Genomic DNA, 19,402 nt, shown 5'->3' with positions numbered 1-19,402 from the left:
ATAATGTTAATGTAAAACAAAAGACAAGGGGCCTAACTTTGGGTATCTATACTTGCGTTTTTAATATTGGTATAATGTATTCGAATGGTGAGTGAGTGATACATGCATAGCTGGAAACCTTGTCCGACGCAACCGACTCGAACGTTAAGAATTCACGATATGCCTCCAGTTTTTGTTTTTTTACCTGTAATTGTATCTTCTTAGATCTTCTTAATTATATATGAGATTTGAACATCGGTCTTAAGTAACCTACTGTTGCCTATAAATCATAGACATCTAAACAAAGGTCCAAGTAAATGAAATAATAATCCGTAGCAAACAGTGCCTGGGATGTCCAAAAGCCAACTTTTAATGTACTTAGCATGTTTGATGATGCTGATAATTATCTTACATTCCTATGCTCATACATCCGCGGCTTAACTTTCAAGTTAATCTGATTTTTATACAGCTCCTGTTATTACGCGTCAATAACGAGACAAAACACGCTAATATCGGTTTAGAATGTACCTTTTACAAATTAAGTAAAACATTAATAATGAAAAATTTTCTTATCGGTTTTAATTTTTGTTGAGTAACAAATATATTTGCTTTAGTATTTATTTATGATAATTACAACTTTAATTTTAAGTGGGAGGTTTAGCTAGCTATAAAACTAGCTTTCATCCACCATTTTCTTCGGGAAATGTTAAGTAATTTTTTATGGACTTCCCCTTTTTGAATTATCTTGGAGTTCGGAAAGGTTTTAAGAATATTTTTATCTTAACATTCACACCTATGTACTACTCTTTTATATTCAATAGTACGTCAGCCAATGTTTAAATCTGAATTGATGTTTTGCATGAAATAAAAATTTGCCGCTTTTTTGCAGTATATACATGTATCTCTAAATGTCTAATTAATGTTTCGCCCAATATTGAAATAATACAGGTGTATTTTTTTAGGATAGTATAAGGACCCGAATATTGCAATTATTTTCATGTGAACACAACAAATGAAAAACAACTGCTATATTCCTTATTTGGTACAGACATGTATCGAAAAAAAATAGGTTAAAACTGGTTTACGTTTTGAATTTTTGATCCACTATGGTCTTCAACTTTGTACTTGTTTGGCTTTATAACTATTTTGATCTGAGCGCCACTGATGAGTCTTATATGTAGACGAAACGCGCGTTTGTCGTATTAAATTATAAGCCTAGTACCTTTGATAACTATTTGTAGTTATTGTTAAACCTTCAACTTGTATGACAGGTTTTTTTTTATATATAGACCCGTTGTATTGACAGAATATGGTGTCAGGCCTTTCGATTGAAGCCATGTGCTTATGATTGAAGTGAATTCATCTATTACATCATAAATTCAATAAAAATAAATGCATTGTCTAAACTGTAGCAATTAATTATGATGGTATAATAATGGAAATCACTGGACGAGAATTGAAAGTTCTTTAACTATGCGTATTTCGACATGCAGTTACAATCTAAAGTGATGGTCTTAGTCAAAAATAAAAATAAAAATCCAAAATCTAGTAATTGTTTGCAGACAGTGACTCAATTAAACCAATGGAGCGTTAATTCCCTTGAATCTTAAGTTTCGACCACTTTCGAATAGTTAATTTACTGATGCTTACGGCTCCTGTCAAAAATAATGTTTAATCATAAGGGTTTCATTAAAAAAGGTGCAGTTAAACCGTTATTTTCATAGATGAAATCATTTTAATGTTTTATCATATAGCCTGTATTTGTCAGATGTCAAAATTAGAGATGTTATAAACACATGTTTTTAATATTAAGAAATGTCTATTAAAAATATATTGACTATTCTCATGCAGTACAGCATGTAACCAAACATGTACTTCAATTTTAGAAATCAACAAAGTTTGTTTCATATTGCACTTTATAACCTTAAGTAAAACATTTCAATATTTAAAAAAAGGAAGTCTGATTTTAATCTAATTTGATTTAGAAGAAAATATTGTGACTCATATATTCAATAACGAATAATACGATAATAGTATCTCGTATTTACCTTTTTCAAATAGACATATGCGGCAAACCACGTATGAACGGTTCCGCCGATAATGTATGGGAATCACGCAATCAATGATTAACATGATAAATACAAATATCATATATTTAACATTCAAATTTCTCGTTGTATAAATTGAAAATTAGCTCATTAAAAATTTACAATCGTTATAACTTGTTCCATCGACACTATCCAAGACTTGTTGAAGATCGAAGTCTAGATATGAATGTGGGACATTTAAGTTATTTGTTTTTTCTGGTTCTGCTGATTCTGCTTGACTTAATACCATTGACTGAAAGTCAAAGAAGGGCTAGAGGACATCGTACAAATCGTCGTAGATCACGAATCACTCAATGTAGACCAACTACAGCAGACATTTATGGTCCGTACTATCGTCCTAGTTTCCCTAAGCTACATCGATTGTGTAGTCCCGATGCATCAAGGTATAGGCATCAGGCTTTAATTGTAAGTGGATATGTTTACGAAAGAAACTGTAGAACTCCAATTCCTCGAGCACGACTTGAAATCTGGCAAGCAGATCGAAGAGGAAAGTATGAAGGTACTGCAAGGTGCAGAGGTTATGTACAGACTAATAATAATGGCTATTATCGATTTTTAACAGTACACCCGGGAAAATATCAGGTGTCCTATGCAGAAGCACAAAGGGTTGCCCAGATGTACAACAGGCCAATGGGACATCGATGGAGACCTGCACATATTCATTTCAAGGTCAATAGCAGAAGAGGACATAAATCATTAGTTTCACAAATGTACTTTGCTGGTGACGCACATTTGGGTAGAAATGACACGTGCATAGTATGCAATTCAGAACATTCGGATTTAGTTGTGCGTCCAAAAAGATCTTGTCGGAGAAATGGATGTGTCAGTTATGTTAATTTTAATATTGTACTAGAAAGAGGCAATGGACTCAATTTAGGTTAATGGTAAGGATTAGAAAGAACTATAACTAATTGTTATAACATATCCAAACGATTGTAACATCTCATAAATAGGGGCGGGGTCAACGATGTTTTTGCTTTAATTTTGAGTTATTTAGAAATTGAATATTGTACATTTTTTCAGATTAACAACCTTTACTAATTATGACAGATAATGTTTCTTAATTGTTAATCACTGTTATTTTAAAAGTGAGTAAGTGTTGTTTTGCAACTATTTGTTTTTATTTAATTTATTTCAAATTAAAGTTTTAAAACTGAATTATACTAGTTTGTGTCAGACTTAACACTTTATAAATTGCGTTTGTCCGGAGTGCTTTTTGCTTCATCAACAATGCTAAAACCTAAACGTTTGAAAGTCAACGATGTATACAAACGTTAAAGGCTAGACCTAATCGACATAAAAAATGAAACCAGTCGGTTTCATCTAAGGTCAACTTTGTCTGAGCCACTTAGATTACTTTAAATAAGAATAGTATGGTATAATTTCGACAATACATTTGACCTTATATTACAAGTAATTGAAGACAACCAAATATCATATTTTCTGTTCGACCATCCTTGCCTATTATGTGTTTAACAAATTTTATAAACGTAAAATACCATCGTAAGTTTACTGCTTGTGTTGAGGTCAGATAAAATGCTGCTCTATTGTGTGATTGCTCAATAACGCACATTCATTTTCTACATGTACGGCGAAATATAGTTAGGATAGAGTTTATTAGGGGATATCTTAGAAATAACACTCGTGTAAGATATCAAAATATTTATTTATCAAAAGAGGACGATTTGTCTGATTTCTATGTTTCGCCTGAGCCCTCTAAGACAGGATTTTCTTCGAAGTGGAGCTAACGAAAACACGTTTTGCAACAAGAACAAGTTTGTTCTCCTTATTCAATCTATCTTCAGATAATGTAATTAAATAGTTTTTGACAAGATAAAAGACATTTTTGATAACTCGATCATTAACTTTGCTAACTTAGATCAATAGTAAATTGACAAAAAAAGGAACACGGATCTACTGATCCTTCCAGAGCACCTGATATCACACCAGGCTTTTGGTGGGGTTCGTGTTGGTTAATCTTTAGTTTTCTATGTTGTTTCTTTTGTACTATTGTTTGTCTGTTTGTCTTTTTATTTTTTAACCATGGCGTTGTCGGTTTATTTTGGATTTATGAGCTTGACTGTCCCTCTGGCAGCTGTCGTCCCTCTTTTATGAATTCAATGTAGAATACTTTAAGTTAGTGTATATGTTGCATTCTTATTCTCACTTTGTAAGAAAGCTGGTGTAAATGCCTGTACCAAGTCCGTTTAGAAATTTACTCAGAGTTCGGTATTTGTGTTATTTTACTTCTCAAAAAGAGCACTTATCAGTATGTCACTCTCTTAACTTCTGTAATAGTGGTGCCTCGTGTTCAATTTACAATTAAAAATATGATAGCAAAAAAACTAAAAAGGACAAATCTGTGAGTCATTATAGCAAACTCACATATAAAAAAACCGGAATATATAATACTAGTAACCAATTTGAAATTACCGATATTTAGTATGGTCTTGAAGGAAGTTCGTTTTAGTTCAAATTAAAAAAAAGACATTTTTATACTTCCGTCTAAGGACTAGGTGGCACTGTGGTTTAATTAGAATTTATGATAAAATATACAACGTTTTGCAATTTTTTGTGTAAGATTTGGATTTCAAGTATTTTGACCTCAAGCATCATTGAAGAGACCTGTTTTGTCAAAAGCACATCATACAGTAAAATTGGTACCGTTAATGTTTTGAAATATGTGAAATCTTCGGAGGAACTAATTCATTTTTGTCCAGCTATCGACACTATTTTATTTACATTTCTTTATTTACAAATAAATGAGCCTCATCATGCTTTAAAATTTTAAAGAGGAATTTATAACACAATTGCATCAAAAATATATAGCGACGCAAATTATTTGTCAATTATTACATCACATGCGCATAGTTGTAGGGCTTTAAAAACATTTGATTAGTTTGAATGCGTTCTATAAACTCGGATCTGTTTATTGTTTATAACCATCAGTTTCGATTTGTCTGTGTTCAAAGCAATACCTAAAGGACTACTAATCCCATCTCGTTTAGCATACATAGTTTTGCTTGATTTGTCTGTTCTTGAAACACTGATAATATTGGACGAATCACAACCTGCGACGTATACATTTCCACGGTTATCTGTTGCGATTCCAGTGCTTTCGCGTAAATCAGAACCAGAATACACATTTTGGCTAGTTCCATTTGGTAGAATACTGTTGACATTGTTATTGTTGTAATTGGTCCAGAATATAACACCAGTTTTATTGCTTGTTATCATGTATGGGTCGTAACGCGTAGTAATTTGTTTCAGTACTTTTCCTTTTAAATCAACGACACTTACTTTGCATTCATCGTTCACTACAAATATTTTGTCCTTATTACAACTTATGGCAGAACAATGTCCACCAGGGATAATCATTGTTCCCGGGGATAGAGTTCGTAAATCTACCATCATGATGCCGCTGTCACCACATGTTACTAACGCGTGGGATCTGTCCAAGACACAAGCGTCTTTTGGAACGTGTCTTAATTTGATTTTTTTTATATTTGCTCCGTTCGTTTTACAGACGTATATAATTTTGCTTTTACTGTCTGGTATAAAAAGTCTGTCATCTGGCAAGAAACAACCTCTTACAACATCAACATTGTTTCCAAATACTGAAGTTTCAAATTTGCTAACTACTGGAGACGGCGGTTTATCATTTCTGGATAATAATGATGGAATAACAAAAGCTTTTCTATGGGCAGAAGACATCAATGTCGGTGACTCTCTGATAGATATCTTTCCATAAGACATGACGAGTCTTTTAAAGTCTAGTAGTATTCTGGACTGCTCAAATTCAATGTTTGAAGTTTTGGCATCTGCTAAGCGCTTTTGTACAGAATCTTCATTGGCTTTTTGTCTTGGGTGCAATAGCTTCGCCATAGAAAATAGATGAACACTAGAAGCGTGATTTTTCATTGCTTTTATTTCACGAGTCCAATCATCCAAATTTTCTTTTTGCTGTAGATAAAGTTGTCTTTCCTTGTCGATTTCTTTAACACAAACTTTATACTTTTCCATAAGGTCATTCCCGAGTTCGTTCTCCAACTTCTCAAGATACGCGTTTATGCCACTTCGAATTTGCTTGATCTTCTTCTTAACTGTTTGTTTTTGATCATTTAAAGTTGAGAAATTATCTGCATTTACTCTCAGCATATCTGTAACGATGAGTTTCAAGTTCTGAATTCGCGATTCCAAAGAACTCAAAGCGTACCCAAATTTAGCTGTATCGGCAGCTTTTTCAATAAGCTGTACATTTTGACATTCTTCGTGTGATTCCGGAATACATTTAGCACAAATGACCTCGTCGTGTTTTTGGCAAAAGTGAGATAGCCGTTTGTTGTAATGGTGGTTGCATGTGCTAAACATGTTGTTTTTATTGATTTTGCAATTTAAAGCCTGAAAACAATAAAGCAAATTAGTCAATTGAATTATATATCATAATAAATTGATGATAATTATCAAAGGTGCCAGGATTATATTTAATACGCCAGACGCGTCTACATACGACTCATCATGGCAGGAAAGCACTTACATAAAGGCAACAGTAGTATACCGCTATTAATTAAAATCATAAATCGAATACGATAACAAATCTTGGTAACAAACCAAAACCGAGGGAAACACACCAACTAGCAGATTAAAACAACGGAACAACAGAAACACTGAACTGCAACAAAATCAAACACCAACATACATAGAAAATGACCATTGGATAGTAACTGCCATTAAATAATGATTCTGGAAACCAGTTAGAAATTAAAATGGCATTATGTTATATGCTGGAAATTCAAAGGATTGTGTTTTCCTAAGACATTCATTACTATTCATAATCTATTACTATTACTTCAATCATGAGCAATTATAAAAACAAAATTTTATAACAAGTATACTCATTGTACGGTTATAAATATGAAGTGACATTAAGGGGTAATTTTAAACTATGGTACGATTTTGGCAACAAAACACGCTACTCATATAGGCCACGCTATATGCCTTTGCAAAAACTACTTTTCCATTGTTTTTGACAACAAAAGCGGTATATATATATTGACACTTGGTGGATGAGGGTGATTTACCAAAATTAGAAAATTTAAAAAAAAGTAGCAAAAAAAACCCACCCAAAACGTGGCCATTGTCTCAATAAAAAAAAAACGAAAACTGAAACCCAAATCGCTAAATTAACAATCTAAATATTACATTGAGTATGTTAATTTTGTTTGAAATCATTTCAATGCATAAAACAGAAAGATCATTGTAATGGAACATATGTAAAAAGAATACAACTTAACGATCATGAACACCAATAAGCATGACAAAGTGCACATGGTTATATATATCAAATTAATAAATCAATTCCCGTATGTAATTGAATCATAAACATATTTCTGCATATGTAGCAATTCATCAAAAATTGTGTAATTAACTAATTTACAATATTTACCAAGATAGAATATCTTTTTTTTTAACCAAATGAAGCATACTTTTTTTATTTAAATTCACATTTTATTGCATAAGAATATAATAAAACTGTCACATTTCTTTGTTCAATGCGTTAAGATTAAAACCATGTAGTTGCGAAATGATGTATCATATACATTTTACATACTGTATGCATATGATTAAGACAAATTACTCTTCAGTTTTTATCTTGTCATGCTTTTGCAGTAATACATAATAAAACGTCCGGTGGTGAATGTGCAAATTCAAAAGAACAAACAAAAAAACAAACAATTGCTCCATCCGGTATTTTCTTTAAAGTTTGTCAACTGGGACGAAGAAAAGGAAATCCGACTGCAACTTGAAAATGAGAGTATACTGACTAGGAGCACTAATTTTTTTCTGCAACAGACCCTTCAAGGGGTTGATGCAAGGGGTCTCTAACGTGACGAGAGTGTGTCACATGATATCAGATTTAACGTCACCATTCCAAACTGACGTGGCTACGTATTTATACATTCTGCACAGCTAGACAGACCTCTCCTTAGTATGGGTTTTGCTGTCGGGTTGTAGAAGTGCATGAATTACTCTATTTTTGTATTATAGTCATCACTAGGGATTAACAGCCAAAATTAGTGTATACATATAACATTAGTCGGACAACTTATAATAAAAATAATGCATATCATGACTTTTTACGATCTTTTTTACTTCACTTTAGAGTTTGTTATTTACTTGGCAAGGCAGCCATTTCGTACTTGAGTAAAGCATAGTGTAAGCAATGTCTCAAATCGAAAATCATTAAAACTCGCTAGATATCCTTACCTTATGATGTTTGTAAATTTCAACTGGTCTGCGATGAAATTAATTCTAATTGCAGATTAACACTAAAATATTGTTATAAAAAAAGCCAACTTACTATCTATTAGTCGTCACTGGTAACGAACGACAAGGTTACTGGTTTTTTACGGTGTTCACGAACCCATATGTTTATATGCCGATTAAATTACAGCTATATGATTACAATCGAAACGTTGTATATATAAATCAGACATGCAGTAAGACAGCCTTTCAATTTTTTTACATACTCATCTGACCGAAAGACGTCCCGAGAAAAAAAAAGTGATTTAGTATATAAGTTCATGACATAAAACTTTAGTCTTCCACCATATTACCTGTCAAACAAAACAGTGTTGTTCTTTGACGTAAAGATACTGTTTCTTTCTATCAACATGTTGGATCGGATTTTACGTCCCGACGTTGTTGGGTATTTACACATCCCATTCAACCAAACATACGCCTAAATAGATGACATACTACTGTCCGAAGGAAGAAAACCAGATGACCTAGGACCCCGTTTATACTGGCAACGAAATTGAATCGATCTTTATTTGAATCGATCTTAAGTCCGATTGAAGATCAATCTTAAGTCCGATTGAAGATCGATCTTACCCGTTTACACTGGACCAAAGATCTATCTTTTTTTTGTCAGTGTAAAAGGGATCTAATTCGATACACTAGTCACCCTGGTTATTTTGAAAATACTTAGACATGAGTGTTACTGTTTATAAAAATCTAATTAGTTTAAGAGACACAGGTTAAATATAACTATATTCTTCAAAATTAAGTCATAAATTATCTCAACAACTATATAATGGCAGTTTTCTAGACAATTAAAGAATCAAAAGTAACAACCGATATGATCTCATGTGCTCTGGAAGGGTAACCGACCCTTTAATCTAGATGTAAGTTAGATATGAAGTGGGTAAACTTACTATATATGTTGTATCCGTTATTGAATGAGGTTAAAAAAATAATCTTCTGCTTAACAAATTATCTACGGAAAAGAAATGGAAATTCAGAAAGAAATGGAAATTAAAATCTTTTTGTTGTAGTTGTTACAATACCCTTTTCGGAGTATTTTTGTATGAATAGGGATTCAAGATCAATTATTTGTTTTCCGTTTCTTCTTCTTCTGAAATCATGCATTTATATTATAGAAAAAAAGTTAAATCACAAGAATACTGAATTCCTAAGAAAATTCAAAATGGATAGTCGCTAATGAAATGGCAAAATCGAAAGCTCAAACACATCAAACATGGATAACAATCATTATGGATAACAACTGTCATGTATTTTTGATTTGGTACGAATAAGGCATGTTTAACAATTCATTGATCTTTCTTATCAAATTTCGTTTAGGCAAGATATATATATATAATATTTTGTCTGTGAAGACATATTTAACAAAATGATTTAATACATTTGATAATTGATTTGTTCTACCTACATGTAAAGACATGGTGAATACTAACATACATTTCTCTCATCTTTAAATTATCCAAAGAATTTACACCATTTGATCATACATCAAGTGTTGTGTTAATCACTTTTCTCTACCTACAGACCATGACGAATTGTAGAATATCAAAGGACAGGATGCTATTTCGGCATGTTTTGGACAATTTTTGCCCACCAAATTTGAGCATTTAATCAAAGATGTGTATTTAAAAGCATTGAAAATGTTTACAGAAATGTAAAAAAGATATCAAAAGGCAGTCATATTATTTTGGTACATGCGTATCCATACATATCCATGCATGCGTGTGCGATACATTTAACAGTCACATATATGCGTCAAAATTATTCGTTGTTGTCATTTATTGTCAAAATTATAAATTAGGATTTTTTTCGAACGTTTTATTTTGGTGATGATCATATCAACTTTGGAAGGTTTATATTTCTAACTTGCAATATCTATCAATCTTTTTCAGACGTCAATTTCCATGACGACACTCTCCTGCCTTCGTTTATTCGAATTTGACCTACCGAATGAGACTTCTCTTCGGGTTTTTGCTTTAATGAGCAACACAACGGGTGCCATATGTGGAGTAGGATCTGTTTACCTTTCCAGAGCAATTGATATATTCCCGTTTTATTTGTTGGGTACGTAATGCTCAGTCTTTTCGAAATACTAAGGATTTTCTGCCTAAGAAATATATTACCTGAGCAGTATTTGGCAAATCCTTTCGGAATTACTGAGGTTCCTCAATGCTCTTCAAATTCGTACTTTATTTTTCCTTTCTAACATTTTTGATTCGAGCGGCACTGGTGAATGACGAAACACGCGTCTGGTCTACAAAATTTAAATCCTGGTACATTTAATGAGTTTCTTATGTGTTCTAGCGCGGTTGTGTTTTGTTTTCTTCTATTTGTCATAATGTCGTTTGTCGTGATTTCAGTTGTTTTCAACTCATGAGTTTGACGTTTTTGATTGTAACGAACGTAATCTATGTATTACTGGTAAATTATTTTAAGCATGAGACTTCGTTACCACAAGTTACTTAAAACCTTTACTAAATTTCTCTATAGATATACAAATTAATTTTGGTTGAAGTTTGGTTGTGCTTATTTCAAACGGGATAGCACATCTCATTTAAACGGCAATAGCGTTTACCTTGCCCGGAAATTTAGAAACGATCCTGGTATACTTATCGATACTTTGAATAAACGTATTCTAAAAGGTTACTAATGTAACACTGTTATTAGATCTTTGGATAATGTTTTAATTTGTATTAATATTGATTTTGTTATTAGTAAATTAAAAGCAAACTAACCATTATTGTTATTAACATATGCACATTCATGGATCTACAATCTGTCGATACCTGTATCTTGATTATCTCTGACTGTTCATGGCGTCTTTACACTATAAATCTATTAAATGTTGGATGTGTTTAGTCTTAGATGCATGATATTTTTTATTAATTGTTTGTGGCTTTGAACTTGCTGTCAATAACTGCGAGTACTCTCAGATTTGTACGTAGTGTCTTTGTGTTGTTAGGATGTACAAGTGTCCGGCCACGTCCACTCTGTGTTTTTGTTAGATGTATTTATATTTGTATCCATCTAATGATTTAAGCCCTTTTCAAGTGATTTTTATAGTTCGTTCTTATGCTGTACATACTGTCACACCACTGTCCTAGTTTAGGGGAAGGCTTACATATTTACCCCTGCCAAATTCTGTGTGTATGTGCCTGTCCCAAGTCAGGAGCCTTTAATTCAATGGTTGTCGTGTGTTGCTGCGTTACATATTTCAGTGTTTTTCGTTCATTTTGTGTACAAATGATAATCTAGGCCATTAGTTTTCTCATCTGAATTATTTTACATTTGTCATTTCGGGACTTTTATAGCTGACTATATGCGGTATGGACTTTGCTCATTGTTAAAGGCTGTACGGTGACCTATAATTGTTAATTTCTGTGTCATTTTGTCTTTTGATGAGAGTTATCTCATTGGCAATCACACCACATATTCTTTTTTATGTGCCATGTTGATTTTCTAATAGGAATATTTTTTTTGTGTAAAAATAGACCCCTATCATCTTTTCTGATCCCGACAATCAATAGTCATCGGCTATTGTTGATTTCCTTACTTGACGGTATGTATAAGGTCTATATTCATATTTTTGTTTGTGTGGTGTGATTTGCTGTTACATCAATGTCCAAGGTTATATTGTTGTAAAATTCTTGTCAGAACCTTTTAGAGCCGACTTTACGGTGTTGTTTTTTTTTCATTTAAGAATTGAATGCTCTTTTTTTGTAAATTTATTGGGATGTAAAAGCGTTGACCGAAGTACATTTTGTATACTAAAAATGTGCACACTGTCAACTCTTTTACAACCCTATAAAGTTACAAAAAAAAGCATTCAATACTTATAATTACATTTTTTTACCTATAGGATCATGAAAACACGCCTTTTAGGTATCAAGTTTTTATTTCATTTACCTGTGCACTTTATTGTGGAACCTCCTGTCATCATGAATGAAAAGTTGCATTGTGTAATGCAATTGATTAAGGAATATCACGAGATTGCTAGTTATAGCCAATCAGAATAACGTATTATAATGAAACATACATCTAATGTAATTATTGCATGTTGAAGACCATACGGTGACCTATACATGCTGATATATCTTTGTCATAAGAACCATGGTCGATATTTGTCTCATTGGCAATCATACCACATATCCGTAATTCCATACGCTATTCAAACACTGTCAATGTTAGTGCTGCTTTATTTTTTGTACTACTTTTAAATTACCATTTAAATTCATAGACTTTTGTATTTGATTTAATACTTTAAGTTTTTTTTAACTTGTTTACTTTTTATAATATATTAGTAAATTTAGAAACTTCTAAGTACTCAATAACTTAAACTAATATTTTATTTTGATTTCACATCAATCTTATTCGAACTTAAAAACCTGTAAGACCTATTAATAATAACCTTATAATAAATATGTATGGTTTACCTTTATTTAATTAGGAACAACATGTACTTAATATTGAGACACATATTGATGAATTATTTCTTATAATGAAATTACATAAAATACAACATTTGAATATTTTTTCCGCTAACAAGCATGATACAAAATAATTGTTAATGCTTTTTGGACATTTTATATTTTTCTTTATCCAATCATTCCGATTGGTTCTTGTTAATTTGTTTTAACTTTGTGTGTGACCTCAGTGAAACTAAAGCTATCGAGCTGCATTTAAATTCCCTTGCACAAATTTGTGCATATATCGTATTAGATAATTTTACTGATCTTTACTATTTGATGAATTATCAACCCAAGGTAGTCAACCACTCTATAAAAATGAGGTAAAAGTCCTCGGAGAATCAAAACTGCCCCGGATTGGAAAGCAGGTCCTGCTCCAAATTAACATCATTGTTTTTTGTTCCAGAAAGACCTGATGGATGTTTTTTAAGCCTCGGTCACACCTTACCGGATAGCACGAACGGACGCCTAACGGATGAAAATAAAAGTTGTCCGTTGAAAATTGTTATCCGTTGGGAGTCAGTTGATGTACTGACCGAATAAAACGGACGTGTAACGGATACATAACGGACATACACCGGATATTCAACGTACGAGAAACGGACAGGTACCGGACAGAACGGATGTCAAACGTACATCCAACGGACGAGTACCGCATAAAACGGACACCTAACGGAAGCGTACCGGATAAAACGGATAAACAAGATATACGGAAAAATCAAAGGCGACAATAATAATACATGTAAATCGCATATATATTCAAAATGTTTCTGTGTAACTGGTTTTGGTTTATTATTCAAAATTCCGCCAAAGGGCAGTGTCTGGACTTAATAAGAACTGCTTGATTGTGAAGACGTGCCTATACTCTAAGATCGATTATGAATAACAAGAATTCATGAACCTTCATCATCCGTTTTATCCGTTATACGTCCGGTAGAAGTCCGTTTCTCATCCGTTTTATCCTTTAAACGTCCGGTAGAAGTCCGTTGGTGAATTTATCTTCCAGACCTCCAACGGGTGTATAACGGACACGTAACGGATACAAAACGGAAACGAAACGGACGAGTACCGTACAAAACGGACGCCTAACGTCCGTTCAACGGACATTTTATCCGTTGGACGTCCGTTCAAAGTTTTGAACATGATCAAAATTTTCCACCGGACAGAACGGACGCCGACGGATAAAACGTACGCCTAACGGACATGCAACGGATATGGACGGACGTCTAACGGATAAGAACGGACGTCTAACGGACATGAACGGATTGAAAAAAAGTTATCCGTCAGGCGTCCGTTCGAGCTATCCGGTAAGGTGTGACCGAAGCTTATACAATATAAAAAAGAAGATATGATATGATTGTCAATGAGACAACTGCCCCCAAGAGAACACAATGACACAGACATTAACAACTATAGGTCACCGTACGGCCTTCAACAATGAGCAAAGCCCATACCGCATATATATATATATAGTCAGCTATAAAAGGCCCCGATATGACTATGTAAAACAATTCAAACGAGAAAACTAACGGCCTTATTTATATAAAAAAAAAAACTAAAAAAAAAACAAATATGTAACACATACACAAACGACAACCACTGAATTACAGGCTCCTGACTTGGGACAGGCACATACATAAATAATGTGGCGGGGTTAAACATGTTAGCGGGATCCCAACCCTCCTCCTAACCTGGGACAGTGGTATAACAGAACAACATAAGAACGAACTATAAAAATCAGTTGAAAAAGGCTGAACTCATCAGATGGACACAAATACAAATGGACGTGGCTGGGTACTTATACATCCCGACAACAAAAAGCCACTAGGAACAGATCTGAGAGTACTCGCGGTTATATGACAGCTAGTTCAAAGCCACTGTCAGCATTTATTACTAAAATAAAGAAATGCACTACTTTATTAACTGTAGCCTCTGACCAATGGTGTTCCGGTCAAAATAAAGGTTAAGGGGGGGGGGGGGGGGGGGGGGGGGTATAATGGAGGTATAATGCCCTAATGATTAAAACAAGCAAAAAAAAAAAAAAAACACTAATTGTTCATAAAAAGACATAGTAAATTTCATTATGCTTAATGAATTTTCAATTATGGTCTCTTTGTAGACATAAATAAAATGAAATTAAACTGTGTCATATTTGATGAATTACTTGACATAATTTGAGACTTTAGTCTGGGTTTTTTATTCATTATATTGTTTATAATGCTTAATTATTTCCAGCTCAAAGCAGAATTAACTAAAATATCTGTTCTTTCAGTTGTACTAAATTGATGTCCAATAAATCAATTTCCGGTACGATTTTTTGTTTGTTTTTTCTTTTTAAATTATACCAGTTGCTCTAATTTAAACCGGTAGTTTGGTTGATGACACTATATTCCTATAAATCTTAAATCGTTGTCAGTTCAAGGTCAAGGTAGAGTAAATGGGCTATGTCATGTATTTTGGTAACATTTTGCATACAACTTTGGCTCGTTGAGCTATACAAATGTTACTGAAAAATGTTTGTTTATCTCTTTTGCCCTCAGAAATATATGATTGAATTCTTTCGAAGCGGATAGCAAGCACATACATTTGACGAAAAACATACTCAAATTTATTACTGTGTTTTTGTTAATCTTACATTGACTAAATGTATAGGGCAGGGTTGAGGTCCCACAAAACATACAACCCCCGCTGCATTGATGCGCATATCCAAAGTCAGGAACCTTTAGCCTTTGTTAGACTTGTATTAATCTTAGTGTATATGTTTCGGTAAGGCTTGTATGAGTTTTAGTCTTAGTGTATGTTTCGGAGTTTAGTGTGGCGTTCATTTCTCTGAACAAGCTTAGGTATTATACATTATTGTTTATGGGCCAGCTGTAGCTCGCCTCCGGTTTTCGAAATTTTCTCACTGTATTGAAAACCCATTAAAGGCTTTATGCTATTTTCTGCTCTTCAGTCGCGTTGTTGTCTCTTTGACACATTCTGCATTTTCATTCTCAATTTGATCATAAACGCTTAATACGCTATGAGTTCACAGGAATGTAGAAACGAGGTAATTTCTGGACTTTTCTAATGTTATGGGTGGTTGTATGTATTGTTTTTTCGATGTTGAGAATACCCAGGATAGACTGGTCAGAATTTGAACGTTAAATCAGATGCATTAAGGCATCTGTAGATGAAAATCAAACTTTTTTTAGTTAAGACTTTTTTGATAGGTTGCTTGATTACAAGGTAAATCTTCTGCTCCTTTCAAAAATACCCTAAGTTTTAATGGCAAGCTAAATATCCTCCTGGTTTACCTACTTTGCAGAACCAGCCATTTTGTTTATAATTTAGTTTCGTTCAACATGTGCATGAAATATTTGCTCCTGTACTTTTGTCAAACAACAAACCAATCATCAGTAACATTTATCTCCGTCAAGTGCTGTCCCCTCAGGGCTGTATGTATCGAAAACTACTAAACAAAATCATATAATTACTAGCAGGAAGAAACACAAAGTACACGACAACTTCAGTAAATAGTATATATTATACAGGCATTCATTTTTAAAGCAGTTTCCCTCTTTTTTTCCATGAGCAACCACCTGCTAATAGAATGAATCGCAATTATTATAGTACTATATTGTTTGTCAAAACAATAACAGAGTATGACTAAGTCAATCAATCATTATACAAATAAAAATGATCAACATTGCTGTAAACTATTTTTATCTTGTTTATTGTTAATTTGTTTGTTTTATTATGTTCATGATTATTCATGAGGACAATGATTGAGGTGTACTTTCATATATTTATTTTTAATGTAGCCAACATCTAGCTTCATAGCGATGGCTTTGATGATTGCGTCATCAGTTTTTTCTTATAGTGAAAAAAAAAAACCAGAAAGAAGCTTTGTTGTTTTCTTTCTGTTTTATTGAAACAACCTGTGCTTCGTTATAGACAGGATTACATTGGATCATGTTGTCTGTACTTCCTGTTCATTCAAATATTTAGTTGTGCATCGGCTAAGATTGAAATTCTCTCTCTCAAATTTGACTAAAATGATGTTTATTGCTTCCCAAGTTATTTTACTGACTTTTTTTCAATGCATCGATGGTATATGATAAAGACTTCTCCAAAAACATGTGTTGAGTATGTAGAAATCTACGACGGTTAATCAAGACAACCTTCATATAAACAATGTTTTATTCAGGGGCTGATCCAGGATTTTGAAAAACGTGGCCTCCCGACATAAGCCAATATTTGGAGTGATAATTGTAAAAAGTCTATGGATTTATCAAATGATACAAATGATGATATGTAGCGATATGAGGGAGGCGGTCTATTAGTACTCCATTAAATCAGCCTGTTAGCTTAAAGCACAAACTTGAACTGTCAATTTTGCGACAGTATTGTGAATATAATGGACTTTTCTTGTAGTAAATAAATTATAAATCATTAAATGGACAAATCATAGTGCCAGTAAGAGGCGAAAGATACCAAATAGATAGTCGTAGAAAAACTGACAAAACCAAGCGTGACAAATATTAAGAATAGCGACTGGTACTGACTGATAATTTAGTCTGAAATGCATGATTTTGTTTATTAGTTGTTGGTGGCTTTGAACTAGCTGTCAGTAACTTCGAGTACTCTCAGATCAGTACTTAGTGTCTTTTTGTTGTTGGCATATACAAGTACCCGGCCACGTCCACTTTGTGTTTTTGTTAGATGTATTTCTATTTGTATTCATCTGACGAGTTTAGCCTTTTTCCACTGATTTTTATAGTTCGTTCTTATGTTGTACTGTTACACCAGTTTCCCAGTTTCCTAGGAGAGGTTTGGATCCCGCTAACATGTTTAACCCTGTATGCATGTGCCTGTCCCAAGTCAGGAGCCTGTAATTCAGTGGTTGTCGTTTGTTGATGTGTTACATATTTGTTTTTCGTTCATTTATTGTACATAAATTAGGCCGATAGTTTTCTCGTTTGAATTGTTTTACATTTGTCATTTCGGGGCCTTTCAGAACTGATTTTGCTGTATGAACTTTGCTCAATTGTTGAAAGCCGTACAGTGACCTAAAGTTGTCAATGTCTGTGTCATTTGGTCTCTTGTGGAGAGTTGTCTCATTGGCAATCATACCCCGTTTCTTTTTTATATAGAGGATAAGCAGCAGAACGACAAAACACTACACAGAGAACCAATGGTTGAGCCACACGATTGACACGAACACACCAAAAAAAGGGGGGATGCAAAATCTTAGGAAGACAAGAAAGCCCAGCTCTACATGAGATAACATTCCTTCGTGCAACTCAATAAGTATATCAGGACGTTAGTTTTCTCTTTTGAATTGTTAACAAATGTCATTTCGGTGCCTTTTATAGGTTCCTATGCACATTCATTTGTTAAAAGCCTATGGTCCATAGGCTTTTAACAAATGAATGTGCATAGGATTGGTGATCTATTATAACAATAGTAACAGTTGTTAATTTCTGTGTCATTTGGTCACTAGCTTGTGGAGAGTTGTCCCATTGCAATCATACAACATCTTCTTATTTTATATTCACTGAGACCTATAGTAGTTTATCTTTACCGTCGTTTGGTCTCTGGCAAAGAGCTGTTGAATTCGCCATTTATTCACTTCTTCTTATTTTTATATATAATATTCAAAATAAAAGTTATTGACAAAAAAGTTAAAAGACCTATCACATGCTTAACTATTTGTATAGATATACACTATAAAAGGATTGTTTACTGGATTGGTAAGTTGACTTTTAAATCCAATCTTTGTTCACAACATATTTCATATAGATTGATGAATGATATCAAATAAAAAATCCAATTTATAATGGGTCATTATGGTCCATTTAATTACAATGAACCGTCATATTGATAATTTTGATATAGAAGCCACATGGAGTGCTTTTTAAATACTTCTTTTCCGTAAAACATTTTGGATCCTATCATACCATGTCAGTTATGTTTTAAAAAAAATCAAGAAGAGTGTAATTTTTTAAGCTATTCATAATGACCTTAATGAGTTGCTGAAACTCAAAACTAGAAATGGAAGCTGAATCCTTACCTCATCCCCAAAAATAAGAATACATTGATTCTAGTTACCATAGTTACTTTCTGAAAAAGCAGGATATAAAAAAATCGAAAATTCGCTTATCAAAAAACATATAGCTCATTTAAAAGTTTCCGAACTCGCATGAAATGATTGGTCAATTCATTTGTTTATGTTTAATGCCACTTTCAGCACTATAAGCTATTCTGTTGTGGTTAAGTTTTATTGTGGAGGAAGCCGGAGAAAGCTTACGCACTTTGACAGGAAAAATGACTATCTTAGTAAATTAAGATGGGAGTTGAAAGCACCTCCAGCATGCAAGATTAGAACTTATAATATCAGTATTGACAGTCTAGTGACATACGTGATACTGAAATTGAACTATTTTTGTTTCTTTTGACCACTCGAGCACAGAGGCTCCAGCACGAATTGAAACTATGTGTATCACGGTGAAGTACCTATAGGAAATGTAATGTTGAACTTGA

The 19,402-nt window shown here is 33.3% G+C and overlaps 2 protein-coding genes across 3 annotated transcripts; one reads left to right on the top strand and one right to left on the bottom strand.

The window, feature by feature from the left end:
* The first annotated feature begins 2,249 nt into the window (after window positions 1-2,249).
* Window positions 2,250-2,969, top strand: LOC139481118 (catechol 1,2-dioxygenase-like). The gene has a single exon (XM_071264262.1). It carries the CDS (start codon window positions 2,250-2,252, stop codon window positions 2,967-2,969), a length of 720 nt encoding a protein of 239 aa, XP_071120363.1.
* A 1,827-nt stretch (window positions 2,970-4,796) lies between these two features.
* Window positions 4,797-8,488, bottom strand: LOC139488121 (uncharacterized). 2 transcript variants are annotated; one of them, XM_071273524.1, is made up of 2 exons: window positions 8,449-8,488; window positions 4,797-6,488 (listed from the first exon to the last, which is right to left on the bottom strand). In XM_071273524.1, exon 2 carries the CDS (start codon window positions 6,456-6,458, stop codon window positions 4,983-4,985), a length of 1,476 nt encoding a protein of 491 aa, XP_071129625.1. In that variant the 5' UTR covers window positions 6,459-6,488; window positions 8,449-8,488; the 3' UTR covers window positions 4,797-4,982. The 2 variants fall into 2 exon arrangements, with proteins under 2 accessions (XP_071129625.1, XP_071129617.1); XM_071273516.1 differs by having other exon boundaries at window positions 8,355-8,466.
* Window positions 8,489-19,402: the final 10,914 nt, after the last annotated feature.

The sequence above is a fragment of the Mytilus edulis genome, chromosome 1, assembly GCF_963676685.1.
Source record: "Mytilus edulis chromosome 1, xbMytEdul2.2, whole genome shotgun sequence".
NCBI classification, from domain to species: domain Eukaryota; kingdom Metazoa; phylum Mollusca; class Bivalvia; order Mytilida; family Mytilidae; genus Mytilus; species Mytilus edulis.
The sequence above is the reverse complement of the archived record's forward strand: the minus strand, read 5'-3'. Positions and strand labels throughout refer to the sequence as shown.